General features: G+C 39.2%; 2 protein-coding genes across 2 annotated transcripts in view; one reads left to right on the forward strand and one right to left on the reverse strand.

Moving 5' to 3' along the window:
* Positions 1–14662, forward strand: part of LOC108058535 (uncharacterized) — a 53285-nt gene extending 38623 nt beyond the window's left edge. Inside the window, exons 4-13 of the mRNA XM_017143310.3 lie at positions 1059–1191; positions 1690–1833; positions 1926–2126; positions 4951–5019; positions 6220–6329; positions 6390–6604; positions 7855–7993; positions 8591–8696; positions 8764–8926; positions 12272–14662. Of these exons, the coding sequence (XP_016998799.2) occupies positions 1059–1191; positions 1690–1833; positions 1926–2126; positions 4951–5019; positions 6220–6329; positions 6390–6604; positions 7855–7993; positions 8591–8696; positions 8764–8926; positions 12272–13446 (2455 nt within the window). The 3' untranslated portion in view covers positions 13447–14662. The remainder of the gene's footprint in view (positions 1–1058; positions 1192–1689; positions 1834–1925; positions 2127–4950; positions 5020–6219; positions 6330–6389; positions 6605–7854; positions 7994–8590; positions 8697–8763; positions 8927–12271) is intronic.
* Positions 14663–19610: 4948 nt separating this feature from the next.
* LOC108058481 (cell death-inducing p53-target protein 1-like) lies at positions 19611–19964 on the reverse strand. The gene has a single exon (XM_017143220.2). It carries the CDS (start codon positions 19962–19964, stop codon positions 19611–19613), a length of 354 nt encoding a protein of 117 aa, XP_016998709.2.
* Between the last annotated feature and the right edge of the window lie 5690 nt (positions 19965–25654).

Here is a 25654-nt window from a genome sequence, read left to right on the forward strand (position 1 = left end):
ATAACAAGAAATTTTTTTTCTATTTTCAAAGGTAGGCCGATTCAATGGCGAGATTTCCAAAATTTAGAAATTAATTTTTATGAGTGTGTCATCATTAAATTACGCTGACCTTTAAAGTCAAATTTAAAAAAACCTCCATCCACACAAAGTGCAGTTTTGCAAGCATAATGAATATCAAATATTATTCCATTGAAAACTTTAAAGGAAAATTCCTTTAAAAAACCTTGAAAGGCAGAAAGAAAGAAAAGCGCCAACAAAGAGCAAGGCAAGTGCCGAAGGGATCATGCCACAAGAAAACTTTCCCTGCCGCTTGGTTAAAGGAAAAGTCCGGGGAAAGGACGACAGCTCCGGCGTGAAAATGCGGACGAGTGGGAGGGCTGAGATTATGCGTAAAATTCTACATGTGTTCCGGCCGAGAACCTCCAGCTGTCTCCCTCCAGGATTCTGCTTAGGTATGCGTGTAATTGGGTGGCTGCCCATTGCCGACGGCGACCTTTGTGGAGGCATACGGAGCATATAGGATGTAGGATATAGGATATGGGATTTCAACTAGCTGACGAAGGGGCGCGGCCAGGGGTCGACAGCTTAGTGCACCCTTTTCATGGCTTTATGTCTTTGTAAAACGACAAGGCCAACCCATTGCCAACCCATTCCCGATCCCATTCCCATCAACGACAGCAAGAAAATAATTTTCTGCTATTTTTTCCGGGCCTCAGAAGCCGGAACCAAACACGCATGTTAGTTTATCCCTTTGTGAGAAATCTCCTTCCTCAGCTCCTCGGCTCCTTAGACATATGCACAATCAGGGCAGGAATTTATTGTTTGTTATCGCTGAGGACTGGTTGGCAATAGAAACGGGAGACTCCCTGACCATGTCCATAAATATCCGCCGATGTCGGTACACACGGCTCTTATTGAATCCAGTTTATAAATGGCGCCATTTGGCTTAAGTGCCGCCCAGTTGATTGTTAAGCTGACAAATTAATAACATAAATTTTTAACGCCTCCTGCTGATTCGCTGTTTTCCCTGTTTTCTCTCTTTTCCTGTATTCCTGCAGGGGCACATCTGGCATCGATATTGACTTGCGGCGGGTGGACATCGACCAGTGTCCGCAGAGGCACACGCCCGGCACCAAGAGACCGCTGAACATCTTTGCCGGCACGGACAAATGCAAGCAGCGCACCACAATGGTAAGAATATGTGGACTTGAGTGGCTACACAGAGAAAGAGTTTAATTTATTTATGAAGTACTACAAAATTATGACGTAGTTAAGGATGTGGATCCTTATTTGTTCCTTACCTGCCTATTTTATTCTATCTAGGGAGTTACCTTTATATGAATAAAGGTCACCTTTATCATAAGTTAGAGCTTTTATGAAAGTCACATAAATATATAAAATTATAGATGAGAAAAATAAGCGAATGCGTGGGGACTGCAGTTTCAATATATAAATATCTTTCAGACTATTAAAAATACAAAAAATATTTGGTTTTAATTATTCGTATACTTTAAAAAAAAAACCAAAGACAATATAATTTCTTGGGAAATAAATACTATTGCGTTGTAACATATTCGACCTGTTCAATGGTTAGGATATCAAGCGGATTTCCTCTCAGTGTAGACCCCCAAAAAACTCCGCAGTCAGCACTTAATTTTCATTTCCATTTCTCGACTTGCCTTTTCGCAGTGCGAGGCCATCATGGGATTGGGCTTTCGGCGCGGCTCCTACAAATGCCTGTGCCGCAAGGGATTCTACTTCCCCGACATCGTCTCGCAGCACAAGTTCTTCAACGGCAGCCTGCTGGAGGAGGAGTACGAGAAGCTGATGCTGGTAAGTCGTCTTCGACCTGGCCAACTGCCGAATGGCGAATGCCGTGCCAAGTGGCCGCCGTAAGAGCCTTATTCTCATTAAATATGTATTAGGGCAAGAACTCCACGTACAACAGCAACAGCGAGTACGAGTGCCTGCCCTGCGCCGAGGGCTGTGACTCCTGCGAGGACTCCTCGCCCTGCATCGCCGCCCTCAACTGGCCAATGCGCACCAGCATCCTGGCGCTGGCCTGCATCGTGATTGGGCTCCTGCCGCCGGCAGCCTGGTTCACCTTCCGCTACCAGCAGGTTAAGGTGAGTCGAGCTCCCGTCCCACCGGAGCCATTGGCATTTTAACACTTTGTATTTGGGGCCCCTAAGTAGAATATCAGTGGTTGCCAGAAGGACTCACTTTTTAGCCGATGGAACCAATTTAATATCAACAATAAGGGAATTAAATTACAATTTTTAATCATCTTTTTGTAAAGGTGTCTACAAGTATGCAACAATATATTTTGAATCTTGAAATGCAATGTATTGGTACCAAAACACGATATTTTTTTTAATTGATTCCCCGTTAATTGGACTATATTGAAAGAAAATCCATTTTAATTTAACAATCAACTAATTGGTAGTGCTAAAAAAAATTCTAGTACTTCTCCTTGTAAAAACTCACCAGCTGCAAAGCCAAGTTCCGAATCACAGTTGTGGAATTAAAATCCCTGATAAATCTTTTAAAACCCCGACCGGAATTGTAAGCCATTATAAAGGCATTATCCCCGAGCACTCGGAACCTGTCCATCGTTTGTTTTTCCTTGTTTTTTATTATGAGTATCGGTGCGCACTGTCAAATACCGTTGATCCCGAGCGGGGCCAACCTAAGCTGCTGTCATCATTGAGCCGCTAAGCGGCTTAGCATTGTTAGAATCGAGTTAATTTTGAACGTGCAGCCTGGCCATCCAGGAGTCCTGGCAGCCGGCAGTCAACAGCCCGATGACAGCCGGCAACAAGCCAACAGGACAGCGGATATAGTCGCGAATAAGCGGAAGTGCAAACATTCGCACAACTGGCCACACCCACATCCTACTGCTTCCTCCTGTTTCCTGCCGCCGCGAGGAGAAGACCAGGAAAGGTCCTGGCCCACAAACTCCACTCAGCGTGTCACTCGGTCGCTCATTAGACCAGCGAACAAGTCTAGCTGCCGGCGTCCAATTGTCTCTGGCGTTCGGATTTAAAGCATTCGCAACTTTCGCGTCCACTGCGGATGTAATATATATGCACAGAGGAAAATAATTTATAAAAATATTTACAACATAATTTTAAAATATTAAAAGTAGGATAAGGGCAGCTAATATAATTGAGAGAAATATGTATTTTTTAATAGTCCAACAATTTGTAGATATAATCTTAATTCTGTGACTCTCTTTAATTTTTAAAATTCATAAAGGATTTTTTCAGTTTTTAATTTAGTAGGGGAGTGTAGTAAATGTAGTCGTCTCCCCTTATCGTGTCGACAATGTATTTACAGTAATATTAATAGGAAGTCCCGTAATTTGTTCGTGAGGTAATTTTCGCTAAAAATGTGGTGCGCAAACTAGCAAACCTATTCAATTTACTTGTGTTTCAGCAGTACCAGAGCAAAGATGAGTGGAAAATAAAACCAGGCAAATATATGCACGTATACATGAGATCTTTATCAACAGTTTTTGGTACCTCGCTTTTTTTCTTTTGCGCCGTTTGAGAGTGACACCGTTTTTTCTCCAAGGTTACCTTGTAGGGTATAGTGACGAACTTTTTGTAGGGTATTGTGACGAACTTTTTTTATTCAAGAATTTTAATTGTTATCGTTAATTATTTGTAAAAAAAATATTATAATACCAGTTAACATTTACTGCTGCAGTTTTATTGTTGTTTTTAATAGTGAGGTCAGTTTAATTTAATTATTTTTTTTAATTTAAATTTTTTTAATTTAAAAAATTGCACTTTGACCATTTTTTTGTAAGTTTCGGTATTATCTTATTACTTCTTTCTTTTCCGTATCGAAAATAACTTTTCCGTAAATTATATATAAAAAAATTTTTTTTTTTGTTTGTGAAAAGGATGATTGACACCAAACGCTGTGGGATTTGGCTACGTTGAAATTTCGAATACAAATTTTTCAGAAATATGCTCAGTAAATGAAAGTAACTTTCTGCTTTTAAACTTTTAAAAAATATTGATTTTTGGAGAAGTTACATTAAAGAACAAATCGTTCGTCACATTACCCTACAACTTTTGAAAGTGCAAAAAAAGAAGGGTTCACGCCAAACGCTGTGGCACTTGGCTGCATTGGAATTTCGAATCCGAATTTTACAGGGATATGCTCAGTAGATGTAAGCAACTTTCTGCATTTACACTTTTAAAAAATATTGATTTTTAGAAAAGTTACATTCAAAAAACGAATCGTTCGTCACCTTACCCTACACTCCCCTATTTATTTTATTTCTTTCATATTCTTTTAAAGGACTTTAGAATTTAAAAAGAAGGCAATTATGTATTTTTCTATAAAATGATCATGACTAGCAGTTAAATAAACTGGTGTTCGAATAAAATCCATAATCTTTTGAGGACTTAAGTTAAGATTAATCAGAGCACTGTTTTTTTATAAATAGTATTTTATTTTTTCAAGTGAATCTGGTATAGAGAGAGACTAGAGGGTCTGGAGGGAAGTGAGTTATTCTATTCCCTTGTCGCAGTCTGACATTTGTGTGCTGTCTATCCTATTCCCCATCCCCCAAACCCGCCATCTCGCCATATCCCCCAGCTTCCATTCCCGTTCCACTTGTCCGCGTCCCAAGGCAACTAGCCAACTAAACTGTTTTCATTCGTAATGCGATTCTGTCGCATTTGTGTCTCCGGGGAAGTCCCCAATGGGCGCGAGATGGTGTGTGTGTGTGAGTGTGTGCCGAAACTAATTAAATGGCGCTAAACATGCCGCCCGACATCCTGCCAAGTGTGGGGGTCCAACTTCGAGACAGAGTCCTGCACTGATTTCCTTACGTCCTTGTGAAATTGTGCGGATTAAACGATTTCAATTTAAATTTGCTAACTTTTTGCCTTTGCCAGCAAAATACTTAATTGGAAATGTCTTGTTTTTCAGGTTGTAAGGGCCGCCAGTCCGGCTTTGTTGCGGGTCATCGCCTTGGGTGCATTCTTTATTTACTGCACGGTAAGTAAGGCATTACATTTTCATTTTCATTCCCTTTTCCATTTTAATTTTCAATTCAAACAAACTGATACGGATTAGTCGTCAATCGACTGCATCGAGAATAATTTACCAATTTATTTTCAATTGAGTGGCATAATCAATGGCAAAATTCTCGCTTTCACTGCAAGCCGAGAATTAATTGAGAACCATTGAAAATATAGATGCATCCGCTTTATTTGCCAGCCAAAATGAAACGTTTTTCGAGAGGCAAAAGTGTGTCTGTTGAACATTATTACAACTCAATGGAGGCATTCAACACTCGAGGCCATAAATAGCCGCAAAATTTGCATTTGCAGTGAAAAATGAGATAGAAAAGCGTTCGGCAAACAGAGCCACCACTTGAAACCGTAACCATAACCGAAAACGAACTCGAACTCGAACCCAATTCCCATCAATTTCTACACAATTTAATTTGATTGATTTATGGCTGGCGAAGGAAACTAATGGGATGCCGGCCAAATAAACAACTTTAAGCGAGAGTTCATCGAACATCCGGCGAGTAGCAGTCGGGGATCTGGGGATTTATTTATGTGTGGCAGATTTATTTAGCCGCCATGAGTATCTCTTGACGAGCACACAATGGACATAGGATGAATCGAAGGACTAGAACGAGGGTGTGGAGAAGGGTCCCTGTCAGCACAGTTTGCTTTATGATTTTTTAATATGTGCAAGGCGTGAAGAAAGCCCAAAATAGAAGCCAATACAAGCACCCGAAATAACCTATTGTCCCTGACAGCCTGGCAATATCGAATCGAAGCTGGCTTATTGTCACATTTGTTTGAGGGTTTCATTAAAATGCCTCCTGAATGACAAATGCTAGCTTGCACTTAACTTTTGAATGGTTATGGGGAGGATAAGACACCTTATATTTACACACACAAAAAAACATTCCGGGCTCAAATCGATATGCGCATGGTACATTTCTGGTGTTTATACGCATAGCGGGACAGCGTTTAAAAAGCGTTACTAAAAACATGTCGAAATTAATACCACATAACATCAAATCGAGCATCGTTTTATATTAAGTTTTTTTTTGGGTGTGAAAAACAAGTAACGAACATATCTATTCTATTCTAAGCAAATCCTAATTTATTTTCTTGTAATTATTTTATTTTTAAACGAAAATTTAAACTTTACCAATTTATATATTTTTTTTTGCAGAACATTGTAATGTATCCAAACCCCAATCTGTACACCTGCACCGCCCGCATTTGGCTGCGCGAGATTGGATTCTCACTGACTTATGGAGCTCTGATGCTAAAGACCTGGCGGTAAGAAATACCAAACGTTTCTCATACATATTCCTGTTATTTCGCTGGTTTCGCCCACAGAATTTCGGTTATTTTTCGAGTTCGCTCGGCGAAGGCTGTAAAAATTACAGATGCTGCTCTGCTAAAGAGACTGGGCATCATCTGCGGGGCCATTGGAACCTGCCTGCTGGTCAGGACACTCGTATCCCCGCCGGATGTGGTGGTGGGTCGCACTGCCGACGATCTGAAGGCCTTCCTCTGCAAGACCGACTGGTGGGACTACACATTCACATCGAGTAAGTTGGGAATACCTAATGCAATATGTCATTCCAGGGGCCACTTTAAGGCAGCCCCGTCTGTTGGCAAGGGATAAAAATGGCACAAGAAATGGGAGAACGAACAACTATGTCCTCATAACGTATACGCACTGAATGCCGGAGAAGAAATGCAAAAGTGCAGCAGCCTGAAAAACGTTGCCAGGCCAACCGATAGCTTGGGGCACAGTGGGACGAACACCTGCTGCTCTTGTTAGTTTTGCAACACCATCAATATTTTCCCCCTTTTTCTGGTCTCTTGCCCTGACTCCAGATGTCAACTGGCTTTCTACCATGGGTTTTAGGGTGGAAAGTCGTTTAATCAAATTTTAAATCAAAACTTCTAATTATAAAAAAATTTAAATAAATAAAATGAAAATAAATATTATATTTGTCACTAGCTTCTAGTTAATTAATTTTTTTTTAATTTAGTATTTTTTAATACGAATTTTAATTTAGGATATCCCTGTATCAACCAACAAAGATTAAATATATATTTTTGTAACTTGAGGGCATTAAAAGGCTGTTATTTTGATTATAATTTAATTTTTGTAAATTCATATCATTTCTGTCGTCAAAATCAAATTCGAATCACCTCTTTCGTCTTACATTGAAAAAAGAGCAGGCCATAAACTGCGGTCCACTCTAAAGTGCATATGAATGATTTTTCCGCTTTTTCAAACCGCCTGGCGAGACAGGTCCGTGCCATAAGCCGGGTTGAAGCAGCGGGAGACTGGATTTTGCCGGGAATAACTGCGTCCCACTTGCCAGCTGGCTTAATTAAAAAAGTTGAGCAAGGACTTGAGTGCTTCTATCTGCATTTGTTCCTTTGTCCGCCACACACGCACAACAATTATCGCTGATTCTCGCGTTCATCACGCACTTTGGCATCAGCCAGCTGCTAAATAACTTCATTTGACTTGGCTACAACCCAAAAATGCGCGTATTACATTTATAATTGCATGCTTGAACATTTGGCCAGAAAAACTACTTTTGCCTTGGGCAACATGCATTTTCATTTTTCGTTGGAAAGTAAAAAAAAAGCGGGTAGCAGCAGCCATGAAAATGCAGTGGTTCTGCTGCATATTCAACCTCTCCCTAAATATATTTAATAATATTATACTTACTCGCGGCCAGTCGTTCTGGTAATTAAACTTCAAAGTGAAGCTGGGCAGCCCGAAAAGTGAACAAAGCAACTAATCCTTTCCCCCCTCCTCTCAACTATTTTCCAGTGGAGGTCCTGTTCTTGGCCTGGGGCGTTCGTTTGTGCATCATGGTGCGGAAAGCGCCGTCGGAGTTCAACGAGAGCCGCTTCATATCGATGGCCATCTACAATGAGTTCCTGCTCACCTGCTTCCTTAACGTTTCCATGTAAGTGCCAATATTTAATAAGAAACTACTAACTATCTCTTGAAAATATCTTAATAAGATAGATAAAGATGTGATACAATTTGATATCATATTTAGAGCTGATTAAGCAATAATTTTAACCTCAAGATAAAGAAAGGCAATGACTTAACCACAAAATGCATAATTAAAGTCAGTCATTAAATAATTCTGCCGAAAAATGAATATGCATCTACAGTTCTTATGTTTTCCTAGAAAATTCCATTCAACTGAAGTACTTTTTTCAGTTTTACATGAAGAGCGCCAGTAAAAATATTTATGTACCCGGAATCGTTGTTCTACAACGAGCTCTGATTTCATGTTTTCTATAACCGAGAACCACTATGTACATTTAATATTCTGCTCAACTGAAAGTTTTTGTTTTTTCTTCTGTAATATTTATGTTCCCAGTTTTCAACAACGAGTTCTGTGAACCACTAGCTGTATGGATTTCCCAAACTAATTAGTATTAAGTTGATTTCTTAGTATTGAACTCCAACAGATGTCCTTTCCCATTTTTGAATAAATTTTCCTTGTTTTAAGCCAGCTATAGTAATTTACTTATTTTATGTATAAATTTAGGCTCTTCCTGCAGTCGCCCGCCAATCCGGATTTGCTGTACATCATCTTCTTTTGCCACACGCAGCTGACTGTTACGCTGCTCCTGGCCCTAATCTTTGGCAGCAAGGTGAGTGTCCTCCTGGCCCGGCTATTTTGGCTTTTCCCTGATCCCAGATCGCCCCATTTTGACGCAGGTGTACATCGTGCTGCGTAGCGGCAAATCGCATCAGGAAAACATCGGCCTGGGCACCAAGGCATCGGGGGCAAAATTCAATTTTCGTCCTCAAGTGCGCACTTTTGCCAATCCCAGCTCGGTGACCACCTCCACGGTCCCGGTGGCGGGCACCACATCAGCAGGTGAGTGGAGTGCTACTGCTCGTCCAGCGATAGCGGGCAATTGCCCCATTTGTCCTAATGGTCCCAGCGTATCGACGCTTATGACAAACGACAGTGTCCACTTGACAAATGATCAGCGGAGGGGACTAGGATATAGTGTACTGCGTTGTACAGGGAAAAAAAACATAGGCGGTACATATTGATGAAGAGAAATGATGTGAAATTGTTGTGATAAAAAAAAGTTAACTTTATTAATATAAACGGAGTTATTTAAGAAATCTTTTAGGAATTAAAACAAGCATTTTAAAATAATATCACAAAGACTTTAAATATTTAATTTAAGTAATAGCTCAATAATTAAATTAAAAAAAAAATAGAACGTCTTAGTAATTTTTAAGAACTTTTGAAAATATTTATTATACAATCGATCAATGAATACTGTGAGCTCCCAACTTTATAATAGCTTTTATATATCTACAGTTTCTTTATTTATTTTTTCCCGTTTTATTTTCTTTGCTTAGGATGTTTAGTAAAAAAAGGATATAACGCAACTTTTTAGTAGATTACAAACTTTAACCAAATACTTGAAGTTGTAGAATCGAAGAAACAAGTTGCAATTCGTTCATAAATCACTTTCTTCCCATAACTTGATAATTGTTTTTCCCTGAGTGCAGCTTCGATAAAGTCTTCTCCTGGATTGACGGTTATTTATGGCGTATTATTTGGCAAATTAAAAAATGAGCGGGACAGGCGGCGTCAGTGGCACGCTTATCGCTGCTGTCTAGACATGAGCCATGGCCCATCCAGTTGACAGCCTCGGATGCTGATTTATGGGCTGCTTTTGCTTTTGCCGTTTCTGCTGCTGAGGATGCTCCTTCAAAACAATCTTAGCTGCGGTTAACCCGAGATTCATATGTGTGTGTGTACGAGTATGTCCGTGTTTTCACGGAAGGAAGCTGCTCCAAAGCGCAAACTTCCGCCAAGTTGCCGCCGACGCCATATTTGTTTATCGCTTCGCTGGCTTTGATGTATAAACAACTATGTGAACTCCCCTGGGGGGTCTTGGCAGTCAAGTAGACCATCCATCCAGCCAAACACCCACCGACCACCCACCCATTCATCCATCCGAAGGTGGACTACCGTTTTTGGCTGCCGGGGAATTTTCATTTGCCCGGGGCAACTTTAAAGCTGTGAAGAGCCCGTAATTGAACTATGAAATTACACAGATGCCACGGCAACGGGGAGCCAATAACTTTTGATTAGAATTTAAATTCTATACCAAAGCCAAGTTCAAGAACCAATATTCGGTTTCGATTGATGGCTCAAAGCTTAGTGAAATGAAAATAATTTGCTTGTTATAAGAAAAATGTTTAATGAAAAAGTGCATGAGTATTAATTTCCACCAAACATAAAGCGTAAAATTCCTGAGAAATAAAAATGAATGAATCTCATAGCAAAAGCGGTACTAGGAATTCATTAGGTTTAAATATATTCCATTGTGAAACCATTGTGAATATTCCATGGGGAAAACCCGATAATGCAATTGTTTTTAAATGTCTAGCATTCTTTAAAAACAATTGTTTGTCATTTCTAGTTTTTATCTTGCAATGCCTTCACAAAAATCTAAACAAAAACGAAAAAAATTTCTATTTGCATTTAGTGAATTTTAATGAAGAGCAACATTTGCCTGCGGAATAAAAGCTTTCTTTTGGAATTTAATCGTAATAACTGCTAAAAAAATTGAAGTACGCAGAGATTTATTTCAAAGAGAGGTAATTTTCGGTGCTGGCTCCTTTTTGGCCATTATACCTTTCTGGCTGCCATTGTTATCGCGATGTTTACTATTCGGCTTGATGGCGAACCTTTTTAATTTTCTGCGCCCCCAGAAGTTTATGGCCAGAGAGCGACGCTTTATGTTTTAATGCTTTATAGGCTCTCAGTCCGGCAGAGAGGTTTTTATTTAATTTTTTATTACCTACTCGTATTTCTATTTTAACACAAAACGTAACGCATTTCTGTGGCTGCGCAAATTGTGCGTTAAATTTACATTATTTTGCCGCACGGCCTTGTCTCTGCTTTTTGCTGGGCGAGTTTTTAAGCGGCTCTCAATTTGCATATTTAAATTGAACAATCACAAAGTAGCAAACACTCAACCGCCCACACACACACACACATACTCCATGCCAAGTTGTATCTGTGTGGCGAATGTTAAATATTTCGCGAGCGCAAAAGGAATATTGTGTTGCATACTAAGAGGGGCACACATAATAAATTCAATTTTGCCCACTGTCGACTGCTCCGCTCGCTTAATTTCACAGCCATAAATCTAAATTCAACGGACAATAGGGAAAAAATCGGAGTGTTTTTAATACACTCACAGGAGAGAAGGGTCACAAAGTCGCTTTCAATCCGTCAAGGAATTTATTCGATTTTTTTTTTGGTAGTTCTTTTTCGCTTGTAAATTTATTTGTTTTCCTCCTTATTATTTGAAAGTTGATAGCGCGTCGCTTTTGAGTGGACGTGGCTTAAATCATACCGACAGGCTTTCAGCCGAATTGAATGGCCATTTATCATTCCGCCAGCGAAAAGAGGAAGTCTGCCACTTTTCCAAGCCCAAGTCAAAGCCACAACAGGGTCCCACTTTCCCCTCCACTCCTCTGCAGATGGTACAAACATTACGCATTTAAATTTCAGCTCGCTTTTTCGGGGGGCTGGGGCTGGGTAGTGTGAAACTTTTGACATGGACGGCCAACTTTTTTAGTGCAAAAGTTGGCTGCGGCAGCGGAAAACAGGGAGCAGCGCTTTTTAACGCGGCATGAAAATGAAAACACTGCTCCCTTTCAGCTCGGCACTCAAAAAGCAGATCGTATCTCCTTTATATTTGTAGCCATGTTTGGTTAACCCTTTGGGCTGCCCTAAAATAAAAGACCACTGACTTCTAAACACCATAAACTTCAATTTAAATTACTAGATTTTTATCAGTTTTTTAAGGCCTACTAATATAATGTCTTTCAAAACAAAAACTGGTACTAGTAAAAATTTATTAGATTTCGTACACAGCCTTAGTAAAAATAAAATAAATAAAAAATAATAATTTACTCTAACTCAATGTCTTTGCAAAATGTATGTTATTTAATGGTTCCCAATTTATTAAGTTACTTACATTTTAAATGTCTTTAGAACATTATTTGTCATTATCTTTATCATAGCATTTTTTTACAGTCTAACGACTTTAGGTATAACTTTTCTAAAATATCTTAGGATATTTAAAAGGAATTTTCTCTTGGAAACATCTATATTATCGAATCAATACAATGCATTTAAAATGTATTATAAGCTCAATACCCCCTCCTTTTCCCTCCGCAGAAACGAAGCTCTCCGATCAGGAGGCGCTGGAGGAGATCCGTCAGCTGAGCATGCAGCTGCAGCGCATCCAGGAGATGGCTCCGCCCAAGGGCGTGGCGGTGATGACGATCTCCAGCCTGCTGGATGGTCTCAAGACCCCGGGTGGCCTGATGGTGGTGGCAGCGGCGGCGGGAGCCACGGCCCATGGAGGCCACACGGCCGGCAATCGCCAGAGTGCCCTACCCTTGCTGGCTCTCAACGTGGAGATGCAGAAGTACAGCCAGCAGAACAACAACTCGAATGGGCGTGGCAGTGCCCGGGCCAGTATTCCCACCATGGTGCTGGAAACCCCGCCCAGTTCGACTCCGCCCTCGGCGGCGTACGAGGAGCGGGCCATGAACACGGAGCTGAGCGGCGACGACTTCCGGGAGCAGCTGCTCCGGCGGACGGCCGATGGCCACATCATCTGCAGTCGCTGCCTGGACGCGTCCAAGGAGCACTACTACTGCTGTCCGCCGCGCAGCGCCTGCGATCACATGGGCTCGCCCAAGGACGAGGGTAGTTTGAGCTTTGCCAACATCAAGCTGGAGTGCATGTGCTCCCAGTCGGAGGACCTGGACCAGGATCAGGGTCAGCGAAGTCCACGCAGGAGGCCCACAGTGCGAACGGCTGCCACCAATACTCCGCCGACCAGCTGCAAGCGGCAGCCACGCAACCTTTTGGAGGCCGACCTGAGCATTTCGTATCAAATTTGTGATAACTGTAGAAGTAAGTACAAGCTGACTGGCCGCCGCCGGAGCGGCAGCTACTCCCAGGCGCAGGCGAATCCGCAGCTTGGCCAGCAGCCGAGTGGCCAGCAGGCGCATCCTCCGATCCAATCCCGCAGCATCGAGGTCCTGGATCGCACAACGGCCGCCGAAATTGAGGGAGGCGAGGCGAGGACCAAGGCGGCCCATTCCACGGACGACATAGTCCTGTTCACCAGTTCCGGAGCCACGGAAAAGGCGGAGATTGATGGTGTCCAAGGTCAGCTGGAGACGGAACCACTGGCGGCACCTTCTTCCCTGGGCAATGTGTCCAATAACTCGAACAACTCCACCAGCGGCAGTGGAGGCACCAGTCGTCCCAAGAGGCCGGATAAGTTGGTCTTGGATCTGAACGATCGGTCCAAGTACACCAAAGAGGTTTCCGTGTAAAGAGAATGAATTTTGGCCAGCCAGGCAAAACTGTTCGGCCATTATTATCATTTTTCCAGGATATTATTAACTATTTTTAGGAATTATGGGAATTTTTTTATTGACTCAACATTTTTAATTAAAATATTTTAAATATTTGCAATGTTGAAGGGTTTGATTTTGCAACCCGCAATAAATTAATTTTCTAGGCATTATGAAAACCAAATCGTTTTGGTTTTGAACTGGTCGAACATATTTTCGCTTTGGCTGGCGGCAATCAAAAATGTTTTATGCTTAGGCCACAGTTGAATTATCAAAGACTTTATTAAATTATATTTGTACAACTAATTAGATAACTGATTGATTTAGCTAAATATAGATGATAAGTAAAAAACATAAAAACCAAAAGCCGAAAGCGAAAAACACCCGATTTCAATGAAAGTGCAGTGAAGCCAGGCGCTTTTGCGATTTGCATTGCTAAGCAAAATGATTTGCAACTATAATGAGCCCCCCGAAATGTTGCGAATTTATTGAATTTGGCAAACAGCCGCACGCACACGCGAAAGTCAACAACACATTTTGTTGAAAGTCATGTGTTTTTGGCCGGAATATTAATTAAATTTACATTTCATGTATGTAGATAATTAAATCTAAATTGCTTACTAATTGAAAATTGCAGCGAGTCATTTCCAATGAAAATGATTCGAATACTCATTATGATGATGGTGGTAAAATGCATTTGCTGTTATATTTATTAAGCCATGTTTAAGTGCCGATCTATTCAAAATGGGAGCCCAACCACACACCCACACAAACACAAACAAACACTCACACTGTTTATAATGGCCACTCTGTAAAATAGTTAATGAAAGTTGATGTGAACTGTAAAATACACATATCTCCTTTAAACTCACACAATACCTTCCAACTAAATATAGCGAATAAATAATTGTAGTTACAATTAAGCATTAATTATCTGTCGTACACTTAGCTGCAATATTATAAATATTTCAAAATCGATTCAAAGCTAACAAATTGCCCACCCCTTTGCCGAAAAACGAAATACGAATTACGAAAAATTACATTTGCAAAATCTGTGTTGTCGCTTGAAGGGACGAGAACAAACAATTGCATGTAATTTATGTACTGTAGCTAAGCGTTGATGTTATTGAGTTGGAAAATATGTGCATTAAATGCGTTTGTTTAAAGCAATCCAATAAATGGCAAATCTACTGAATGTACACCTAAAAGCAATTTATCTTTTGTTTTTGGCCTTTCAATGTTTTTGGTACACAAAAACGAATCGTTTATCTCCTGGCAACTTCATTAAGTATACGCAGCGGGGTACAAAACTTGACATGCATTTTGGGGTGAGTATCCGAGGTGGGTGCACACAGGAAAAATAAAGATTCTTTCAAAGGTAAATATTTATCCTTAAATCTTAAATTTAAATAATGAGTTTTTTTCATGTTTTTCCTCACTGTAAACCCCTTTTGTTGATATTTTTTTAGGTTTAATGCAAATTTGCAACATTATCCGCGCTTAAAATGCTGAAAAAATATGTTATTTCTGGAACCAACGTAATAATAAAAGCGGACAGGGTTACAGTTTTTTATAGATAAAACTTTTTGTTTGAAAATAAAGAGACAGGGAATTTTCTTTTAAATAAAACAGGTATACAAACAAATACTCCTGATATTTCTACCTTACAGTTGGAAAATTAACAAAACAAGATTTTTTGGAATCCCATTTCATACCTCAGTGTATCTATCTATCTTTTGGATGGCAGTAGATGAAAAGTGTTGGCGCCTTTCTGCGCCTTTATGAGCACGTTATGGTTTTTATCTTTATGGACATGCCTGCGTGTGACCCTTTTTGCCAGTTTGCCATGTCTACCATTCCAGGAATGCCTTTTCAACTCGGGCACACACATTTTGCTCCTCGACAAGGTTACTGCTTTGAAGGAGACGTTAATTTAAATGTTTTACGGCCTCATCGGATGTTGTTTTGTTTGTACGCTGTTTTTCGTTTTGTTTTGTTACGTTTTGTGCTCTGTTTGTGTATCAAATTAAACTTCAGCAGTCAGGCAGACAACTTTAGTGTTATCAGCCCCAAAAGGACAGCCAGGATGCGTGTGTGTGGGCGTGTATTGAATTTAAAGCACTCGCCCAGGAAAAGTGAAAATTCATTTGGTGCGGCATTCATTCATTCATTCATCATTACACCGCAGCAGATATTCCCGAATAAATATAAAATATTTAATACATATATATACACCTATACGACGTATATGTAGGCACTGCTGGGAGTAATTTACAAACGAATTTCATCTTCGCAGTTTCAGCACGTGACAACATTAATTAAACTTTCAGCATATGCGTCTGTCGCATGCCCCCGACTTTCATACGCAAAATTCTGGGGGCACATTGGAAAACCTGCTGACATAAGCGCAGACGTAATCGAGGCAGTTTCCGCTTCGAGCCTCGTGGCACAGTGGAAAATACGCCAAATTCCAGCTTAATCAATTAATAAAAAAATTGTATAGGATGAAACCACTTCTCATCTCGCTTTTCTGACAATATTTGCATAGGGGAGTTATTTTACAAACCAAACGGTTTTCACAAAACATATCTTTTTACATTTTTTGATTTGCCTGAAACGTTTTCTACATATACTATTCGGCAAATAAGTACGCACGGGTATCAGGATTTGGCGGAAAACAAATTGTTTTTTAGTAAGACTTTTTGTAAGATAGGAAAAAAACGTAAAATTCGAAAAAGTACTCTCTGCTTGCCAATATGTATCTCCGGCTACAGTAATCCGATTGACTTTGTGTATTTTGTATTAATTTCTCTAAAACCTCTTCTTTCGAAATAAAATAAATAAAACACAAATAAAAAATTAAAAAAAAATACATTAAGACTTAAAAAAATATTTATGCATTTTTTATAAACATACTAATAAAACGCAAAAAACATGTTTTTATTTTTTAACAATCCGCAATTATCCTAAAACAAAGAATTTCGACATTGATGAACTTTTGATGATAAATTCCTGAATTTATCCCACTATGCGCAGCCCGAAAAACACGTTTTTATTTTTATTAACTTTACAATGGCGCTGGAAAGAAAAATATCGCCATTTATTGGTACATTTCTCCATCTCGCTCACCACGGGATTTCACTATTTTTCATGTAATTGCCCAGCAAAACAAAAGCAGTTGAGTGTTTCCATGGAAGTTCCAATCTGTTAAAAATGGTCGAGTGAAATTATTTAGAGCGTTAAATGGAAAAAAAATGCGATAAATGAATGCAGATAAATGGAAATATTTTAAATTAAGAATGCGCATTTATTAAGCGAGTTTTTGATAAATGAATTTAAAGTGATTTTAAAAGGATTTAAGCGTCAGCTTCTGTTCTTGCTAGAATTGCGATTAAGAATATATCAAATTGTTTAATGTTTTCATTATTTGCTAAATATATTTGGGTGATTAACGTACGGTGAGTATAAATACTGCTAATAAATTAACCAAAGTTAGAATTCAAAAATTTCTCTTGAGACTGTCAAGACTTTAAAGGGAATTGAAATTAAATTCATACACAATTTCATTAAATTTAATGACTTACGGCCATGGACTGAGCCACTTGAACACTGGAGCTCTGGCTAGTAGCATTAAAAGCGTTTAATTAAACGCCTGTTGCAGAAGCCCGAACACCAAAAAGTCGGAGGTAAAAACTTCTCCTCCAACTGGATCATAAATTTCAAAGCGAATTGAGTGACGGCGCAGGGACGATGGGCTGGGGCACCTCATTCAGGCCAGACGGAGGCCTTTTTCCTTTCGAAAACAAAGAAAATGGCACTTACCAGAAAACACAAATTGCTTTTCTTTTTGCCGGCTGGCAATTGCCAAATCTTAAAGCAAAAATGTATTTCCAAGCCGATGACGATGACGCTGCCGATGCTGGTCTTTGATGGCCAACTGTTTTGTTTTTTCGGCCTGGTCTAAAGCAATTGCGTTGTGAAGCATTTCAAGGACTTTTTCCATCTCTTAATTACGGCAATAAATGCCAATGGCAATTTCTTTGGCATTAAATAAGAACATGTTAACGACCGGCAAAGACTTCAAAAAAAAGTGCCTTCGAATAAAAAAGAGGCTGTAAAGGCGGCGAACTCCACACACACTCACATGTTCCAAAAACAAAGCCGAAAATGGGGAGTTGGGCGGAGAGAACTTGGCAATTGAGTAACAGGCTGCTGGCAAGGACACGTGCTGTTGGGCGTGGAGCCAATTAAAATTAAAGGAGCCTCCTACGGCACTGGATATGAGTGGGCTCTTGTGCTAGAAACCAATAAAATAAAATTGCTCAACACCTTATTAACAGCAGCTGCCTCAGAGCCAAAAAATAAATATAGAAGGAGCCACAGCCAAATCGTCTAAATGGGCGCTCACAAGCTTTTCTATTACATTTTTACACCCTGCATATCCTTTTCTACAGGGAGTAATAAATTGTGTATATTATTCTGAACGACTGTTTATGTCCAGCTCATAACATACTCAAAACGATCTTTAGATTAAGGACTAAAAAAAATAAAACTTTTGGGAAATTTTTTGATTTTGTTTTTCTAAGTTTTATATTTCTTAAAGATATTTTACGCAAATATGGAAATAACTAAATATAGATTAAGAATATATATTCATTATTTTATTAGGTGGATAGTTACACTTTGCTGTACAATTCAAGTTAGAGCAACCTAATGCATAAACATATGTGCCTCTCGGTAATCGAATGTTGGAATACAATGACATGAACCGGTCAACAAGGGTTCCACAGACTGTATAATAGTGATATTAGTATATATCCCATCACTATCTTAGCGTGGTCTGGCGTGCGGGGTATCTGCGATGAGTTGGGCCATGTAATCACCTCCCCTAGCACTGGTCTTCTTAGTGGTATCCAGACCTCCAGAGCCTCCTCATACGAGGGCGGTGGAGTTGGTGGAAGCTCATTTGATATCGGTTGCGGAACACTCATCGGCGAACTCAATCGGTCCTTATCTTATAATTATAATATTTCATTTTCTTGTTTATTATTTATCAGTAAATAATTTGAATAACAATAAAAAAGCAACCTTTTAATGCAAGAGCCTAAAACAAACTAATTTCACATTTTTGTAACAGAGGTCTTGAACATTTTTGATAAGTTTATTCCGTATAAAAGATTATAATGGCGGGTGCCCACAATGCATCACTTTCGGCTTCTGGGTTCTCCGCGTTTCGAAAATACTTTCAACAGAAGAGTTGATAAGCACTTTTTATAAACTTATACAAACTATACAAATCATGGTATTGATCATAAAAAATAATATTTAAAAATTTAACAACTTAAGGTGAAAATGTTTTGTATACATTGTTTTGGTAATTTCTTAATTTATACTATACCACATTTCTCCGATTCATTCGTTAAAAAAGGAAAGGAGCTAAAGTGACAGCATACATAGATTCAATGCTTTATACCGGTCATCAAGTCTTCCGCACGACGTATAATAGTGACATTAGTATATATCCCAACACTATGGTTAAGATTAAAAATGAAAAGATCCATGTCGAATACATCTTATTCCTAGCGTTGTCCGGCGGGACGGGTATCTGCGTTGAGTTGGGCCAAGTGGTCACGTCCCCTAACACTGGTCTTCTAAGTGGTATCCAGACAACCATGGCCTCTTCATATGAGGGCGGTGGAGTAGGGGAATACCCATTTAAAATCGTTTGGGGAACACTCATCGGCGAACTAAATCGGTCCTTAATTTAAAATTTTCCATGAAAAAGCGAATTAAATTTATGTTTATTTTCTTACTTATTATTTTTAAGTAAATAATTTGAATAATAATAAAAAAGCAACCTTTTTATGCAAAAGCCTAAAACAAACTAAGTTGTACTTTTTCGATACAGAGGTCTTAAAAATTGTAGATAGGGAATTCGATATACAAGATTTTTATAGCGCGTGCCAACATTGCGTCACTTATTTCCGTTCCGAATTTCGAAAAAACTTTAACAAAAGAGCTGATAAGCACTTTTTGTTATAAACAAAATTTTTAAAATTTAATAAAATAAGTCAAATATGTTTTGTTTACATTGTTTCGGTAACTTGCTTATAAATACTAGACCACATTCCTCCGAGTCAATCCTATCCACTTATCCCAAGAGAAACCCGGCAGTTGGGGCACGAGTGATGGACCTCCTTGAAGTCCTTCAAAAAAAAAGGGATCAGGCAGCTTGCCAGTCCGAAGGAGAGCAGGCAAATTAGCAACGAGGCCACGTAGGTAATATTTGAGGGTCGAATGATCATGGTCGTCTTGATCTCGGCGTGACACGACGGACAGATCATGTGCATCGAGGTGCGGCTTATTACACCTCCCTCAGAGGCACCTGCAACTGTCGTTCCATTTGTCCTCCAGCCCATTGCCTCCTGATACGAAGGTGGCGACGTATCATAGTCAATTTCCAAAGGAACTCTTGTCGGTATTCTGATATTGTTCATATTTATTAAGGGTTAATACCAAACGTAGTAATGCAGATTACTTTGTAGGTTTCAAATTTGAATACAGTGGAAGTACGCAACCAGTGAATGGGGAAGCTTGAAACAAACTAATTTTCTGGTTTGGCTTTTGTGAACTCGAAACCTTTTTTGATAAGCGATGTACAAGAATTTAATGGTTTCTTGGATGACTACAGCGAGAGAAATACACCATAAACATTTTCGTTGCAATAATAAGTTTATTTTCGGCGATGAGTTAAAGCATAAAAAGTTACAATAACTAAAGTAATTTATTTATATTAATTTCTTGGTTTATGATAATAGTACCTAAGTTAATTATGTATAATTGTCTTATTTGTTAAATAGATAATGAGAGGCGCCGCGGCCAACAGGAACAAACAGAACAATATCGTAAAGGCATTTGCTATTGGAACTCGGATCTCTGGATCTCTTCTGTAGGGTGTAAGACCCATTGCCTCCCGATACGAAGGCGGTGGCGGCGGAAAAGAAACGTAGGGTAACTGCGATGACGAACTCATTTCACTTGAAAAATAATACCATAAATATTTTTCGAACTTAAATTTTTTGTTTTGCAAGGCACAACTTCTTAATGCGACAGCTTTAAGTAAACTAAATGTCTGAAATTTACTTTTAAAGCTCATGACGACTTTTGATAACGCGAGAGCATGGATGTCGTATATTCCACTCTTGCCCAGCTTTTTTAATCAAGAAATTTATTTATTCAGCTACGCCACACTGTATGCCAACCCGAGAGCCCCCAATGTTTGTTCCGAATATCAAATCTCAATCAAGTTGACCCAAAGCCGGATTGTCGTCTCTAAAATGCTGATATTAATTGCTTTTGATTGTTCTTGGACTCTCACCCGGTCATTCAAAACTTTAGCCCAGATCTGAACAAAATCCGCTTTGCATGTGTAAATGTTTCGCAAATATTCCAAGGATAGTTGAACTCTTTTATTTCGGATGGCTCTGAGCTTGTGTAAATATTTATATTACATATAAAATGCATCCTAAGCTACCCAGTAAGCAACCCACTCGGGCAGGTCTCTCAGTCACCTATTCAATGCAAATGGTCTTCCAACGAAACGGACATTGAATTTTATGCTCCGGCTAGGTAGATATGAAGTGGGGAATTTCTGCAAATTCGTGTGTTCTGGATACGTGTAATATGCTCTCCGACACTTGAAGCCACGCACTGACACACAGCCACCGCCACCCACACAATTGCATTTATGTGCACACGTGAATTGCATTAGAAAGTTGCCAGCACATAAACTAAATCTGCCTCAAGTGCAAAGATCCCAGTCTCACGGCTGACAGGCACAGGAAACGACAACGCCAGGAGTTCGAGGTGCGGATGGGGCAGGACATTTGCATTAGGGATGAGAACGTGAGCCTCAAAGTGGATTAACCATAATATTTCTAGACAGCGAGCTTAGTAAATTTAACATATTGGACTAGAAAAGGGATGGCATACAGGAATAAGGCATTTATTTAATCCCTACATTGGTACTAAATTAGTTTTAAATATTCAAAAGAAAAAGAGTATTTGAATAAAAAATTCATGGTTAATAATAAAACAAAATTACTAAATTTTGAACTAAATATTTTTCGTTTGTATTTTATAAAAAGAAAATAGTAGAACTATTTTGAAAAAATGTTAACAAATATTATATAAAATAGTTTATAAATACCAAATAAGACATTAAAAACATGATGCCTTTTGCTGCTATATCTCTTAAATAAATTCTGTGTTTATTTATATTTTTGACTAAAAGAAAGCATAAGTTATAATTAAAAATAATTTAATAAAATATATTTTTTTAATATTAGTGCCATTAATATACTAGACTTATAAAAATCTTCTGATTCTTCTACACTGTTTAAAAAATTGCTATTATAATATTTTTCTGTGTAAGAAAGAGCAACAGATATATAAGCACACTTGAACCAAATTGAGCATGCAACTCAATCTGATTTATTGGGCAACTTAAAGGTACATATGCAGCTGCTGCAAGTACATTTACATCGCTTCTCCTAAATTTCCATCTCTAAGCGGAATACAGCCATTCGCCGGCTCCTTGGAATAACGTGGCCCATTCGACTTTAGTTCCTGCGCTCACTTGCGTTTACGTTTGGATTTGGATTTGGACGTGGTTGACGTGTCAGTTACAAGAAGCAATTGTGCAAATGTGTCGGTTACCATTTTTCTGGGATGAGATGTGCGATAAGTGCCAAATGCTCGAATGGCGCCCGAGCTCCAGAAGCTTGGATGCTGGCTAAAAGGAGATGCGAATGTTTGTGCCAGTGAGTCGGCAGCTGGAGATTGAGATAAGAATGCGAAACTTTGCTGACATCAAAAGTTGCCGGAGACAAACGTCGTGCGAATAGTAAAAATGGTATGCATGTAGTTCCTTGGCCATGCCAATCAGGCTAAAATCGTGCCTGGGGGCTGAAAAGAATCCGGCTCATTGACTCATTGGCTGCACATATGCTCCGGGCTCTTTTTGATGATTTCGTTTAACCACTCCCACACTCTGAAGCATATGCTTAAATCCGCTCTTAAAGCCACCATCACAGCCATTAAATGAAGAGCTGCTAGCATGCTGGGAAAAAACCCCTTGAGTGCCCTCAGCTCAAAGGTTATGTCAGTAAATGAGAGTTTAACGGCAGGGATGAAGGGGAAAAGTAGAGTGCCAATTACTGCTTCACTTACCTTTGAGAGCCCCGCTTTGGCCGGGCTTAAATCCGACAGAGAGTCGCCGAGATCAGCCTTTGTAATATGTAGTTTTGCTTTTATTACTCAGCCATCAGCCAAAGGACAAATTATTGCTCAGCGGGATGAAGCCATTAAATTAAGTCACTCCAAGTGCGTATACTTAATTTTTTGTCAAGCTCTCGTTTTACGGTCCCCTCCATGTATGTGGGAATGTTAAAAGAAATAGTAAAAGTGGACGGGGGCTATGCATTATATTATAGTTTAAGCCACAATGAGGCCTACGTATGAGAACTGTGTACCATGGCTCTACGGCCATCCAACATCCGCACTACAATTCGTAGCCACTTCCGCTTCCGTAAAGCTCCGCTTTTGCAAACCCACCGAGCATATGAACAGCCACTGCCGTGCTTTATGTTTCATCTTGCGCCGCATTTAACAATAAAATCGTGAATTGTTCGCAATGAAATGCTCAAAGGCGGAAATAAAGCGAGCAAACAAGAAAGCACACCTACACACTTGTATGCTGCAAGCACGTGTGTGCTTGTACACAGAGACAAATACTTATTTAAGCATATTTTTAAACGGATAATTTTGAGATATATTGGTGATTTAGAGTAATGTTATGATTTTAAATTAATATTAAAAGAATTCAATATTTCTTTTCTATTTTAATTTTGTAGGTTGAGAGTTTAAAATTGAATTGTGCTGTAAAAAATCGTACACATTTAATCTGTACTTCATTTCAAAATTATTATAAATAAAAATTTTCCGGATTGAAAATATTTTGCTGCATTCTTTTAGACAGCTTTAAAAGTGGTTTTAAAACTGTACTAATTTTTCTTTCATTTAATTATTTGACAAATTTTTCCATGTGTAGGCGTGCGTGCTTTTGCTGCTCTTACCTAATTGCTGCACTCAAGAACAATACAGGTGTTTGGCCAATCGGAAGCCAGTCAGATACTGGCACGAATCGAGGGGAAATGCAGTTTGTGGGCAATGTTTAAGCCAATGACCATTAGCGAGCGCTCAGATGTCGGCACTTAAATTGAATGGGCAAACTGTTGGCAACAGCAGCAGCAGAAAACTCCATGATCGAGACAATGAAATACATTTACGGCATTAATTGCCCCAACGACATGGAAAGCAACTTGAGCAATTCACACAAAGCTAAATTAATTGTGGCACACGTGAAAAGGTTTATGCGTTGTGAGTTCTCTTATTAACAGAATTTTATGGAAGTAGAAGGGAAAAAATAGATTGAAATATTAATTTAATTAGAAATATTCCTGATTTAAGAATCCTAGCAGTTAAAAATATTTAAGATATACCAATCATATAAAAAAGCTTAAAAAAATATCGAAAGTTTGCTATTTCCCGATATCAAAATATCGATATTATCGAATTAAGTTTGTCAAAATATTGATAATTTTCAAGCTCTATGATATATTCCATTCCATATTCTTTTCTATTAATTTGAAATCTTCTCCCTGTATAAACCCCAATAGAGCATCCGAATTGTAACCTCAATACATTTCGTGCTGCTCAACGAGCCCTGAAATTAATTGAGAGTGCCATCATAAACATGCCAAACGGGAAAATTTTAATTAATTCCCCAATTGCAAGAGCCCACCACAGAGGGCATTTGTTCATTTTGATACGATGGCGATTTCGAGAGTACGACGACGACTATGACTACGAATTCATTAAGGGACCATGTATCCTGTGTGATTTGTGACAGCTAGACGTTGGTCTGCAGCACAGTTAATCAATGGCGAATTACCGAAGCAGGCGATGCAATTTGATATGCCCTGTCGAATTTGCCCAAATTAGCAGGAACGTGACATGGAAAGCAAGGAAAACTCAAGAGGAGCCCGAAAGGAAAATACGATTAGCCATAAGTTATGTTTAACTATACGTCTGGATCTGTGACGGCATTCGCACTCGTAATTTCCTTGAAACTAATTACTTTGAAAACAGCAAAGATGCCACTTGACACAGTACTTCGCGCTATAACTCTTTCTCCCCTCTTTTCCCAGCTTTTCCCCCACCGCATTTTTCCCAGTTTTCCCACTGCAAGTGCAATTGCAAGCGTGGCTAAATTAAATGGCTGACAAAGTGAGCAGCATCAGCAGCCCGCATCCCGCGAGAAACAGAGTTTTCTTTTATATTCTGTCACCAATTGCAGCCGGCAGCAACAGAAACTGGTGGAAATGAACGCAAACGCAATCGCAAGGACATGGACGCGAAAGTGGAAAGTAGAAAGTGGAAAGTGCCAAATGGCAACTGCGAAAAGTTGCAAACGGGCGGTGAAAGTTTGTCATAAATCAGAATATTTTAAAAGTGTTTGCCCTGACAGAACAAGAAGAACGAAGGATGTGAACTGTGGCAGTTATAAGCCAAGATTATGGCCGGGAACTTGTAGCCATGTCGAACAGAAACTATGATGGCGAAAAAATGCCAGTCTCCGGGGAGGCGAAACTGAAAAACTGGAAATAAAATCTCCTTTAATTCGGAGATTGATAAAGTTTACACAATTCATTGCGAACAAGTGATTTGCCTGACAATTGATGTTCAATGATAAATATTGAAGTAAAACAAAAAAACATGGATTTTGTTTTAAGTAATAAAAATTCCGATTTTATTGGGAATATCCAAAGGATTTTTAAAGTTATTTAAAAAAAGGTGTCTATAAGTATACCGTAAAAATATACAAGTCGACATAATTTTAAATGATTTTAAAACCCTAGTGTTTTTCCTAGCCTTTTATATTATATTTGTTTTTTGTTTTTCGAAGTGCTATTTATTTTCATTACTCATTGAGGTACACGGGTAATACTCTTTGGCGGCATCATTATGTCCATCAGCACTTCGCTTTGCCCTCGACTGAGTGCACCTAATGCAGGCATTTTAGCCCATCCAGCCATGCTGAGTGACTTTCCTAACCACGCCCTTT

This window comes from Drosophila takahashii, chromosome 2R, assembly GCF_030179915.1.
Source record: "Drosophila takahashii strain IR98-3 E-12201 chromosome 2R, DtakHiC1v2, whole genome shotgun sequence".
NCBI lineage: Eukaryota > Metazoa > Arthropoda > Insecta > Diptera > Drosophilidae > Drosophila > Drosophila takahashii.

Coding starts and splice junctions, on each gene's coding strand:
- LOC108058481 (XM_017143220.2), bottom strand. CDS start 19,964: ATGAACAATATCAGAATACCGACAAGAGTTCCTTTGGAAATTGACTAT.